Below are 809 nucleotides of genomic sequence, written 5' to 3' on the forward strand. Positions count from 1 at the left end.
TACTCTTACCTTGGTTGTACTATCCGTAACAACTTTACAGTTGTACATAATGATAGCTAGTGAGCAGAACAAGTACACATGAGACACAGAGAAATGATTGACTTAAGCTAGAAACACACGTCATGTCATGTCACGTCATGAGAGCTCATGGAGAGTCAGAAAGATGAAGTTCAAAGTTTTCCCATAATCTTCTTCTTCCTAGCTTAGGTATATAGGGTCGGCGTTTCTTGTCAGTCTCTTCCAGGCAGCCCTATTGTGTACCTCATACCCTGTTAATTTTTTCTCATTCAAGATTCAAGTCTTGATTCACACAATCTTTCCACACTTTCTTTGGCTTCCCTCGCCCTTTTCGTTCAGGACAGCCACACTACTATCACGTCACGTGAGATCACGTGGACATGGTGCCGGCAGGGTCGAAGCCCCAGTCACTCAGCTCATCATCCTCGCTCTCTCTCCCTCTCTCTCTATCCCTCCCTCCCTCCCTCTCCCTCTCTCTCTATTCCTCCCTCTCTCTCTCTCTCCCTCTTTATGATTTGATGAAATTTGCACCTACATTATTGTTTAATGACAATAACATGAATGATTAAGGGCTTACATTTGTGATGTACAAACAGGAGTAGCTTGTGCTGTTCCTCTCTGGCTTTCACTTCCTCGCCTGGAAAAGGTTACAATTGAGCATTTTTTAAAGGAATTGAAATTCAATAAAAATAAAAGAATTACTCTTTCGTTACTGGGATTTGAACTACGACATTTCTTCTGGTCAGTTAATGGCTGGGGCACATAGACTTGTGAAAGCACTACGAACGTCC

General features: G+C 42.6%; 1 protein-coding gene across 1 annotated transcript in view; it reads right to left on the reverse strand.

Moving 5' to 3' along the window:
• Positions 1-9: 9 nt before the first annotated feature.
• The window catches only part of LOC103519353, a gene marked incomplete at its 3' end in the record, with an annotated part of 3,134 nt that continues 2,334 nt past the window's right edge, over positions 10-809 (reverse strand). The window contains exons 5-6 of the mRNA XM_017448168.2: positions 596-655; positions 10-56 (exon numbers count right to left, since the gene is read on the reverse strand). Of these exons, the coding sequence (XP_017303657.1) occupies positions 10-56; positions 596-655 (107 nt within the window). The remainder of the gene's footprint in view (positions 57-595; positions 656-809) is intronic.

This window comes from Diaphorina citri, unplaced genomic scaffold, assembly GCF_000475195.1.
Source record: "Diaphorina citri unplaced genomic scaffold, Diaci psyllid genome assembly version 1.1 scaffold2683, whole genome shotgun sequence".
NCBI lineage: Eukaryota > Metazoa > Arthropoda > Insecta > Hemiptera > Psyllidae > Diaphorina > Diaphorina citri.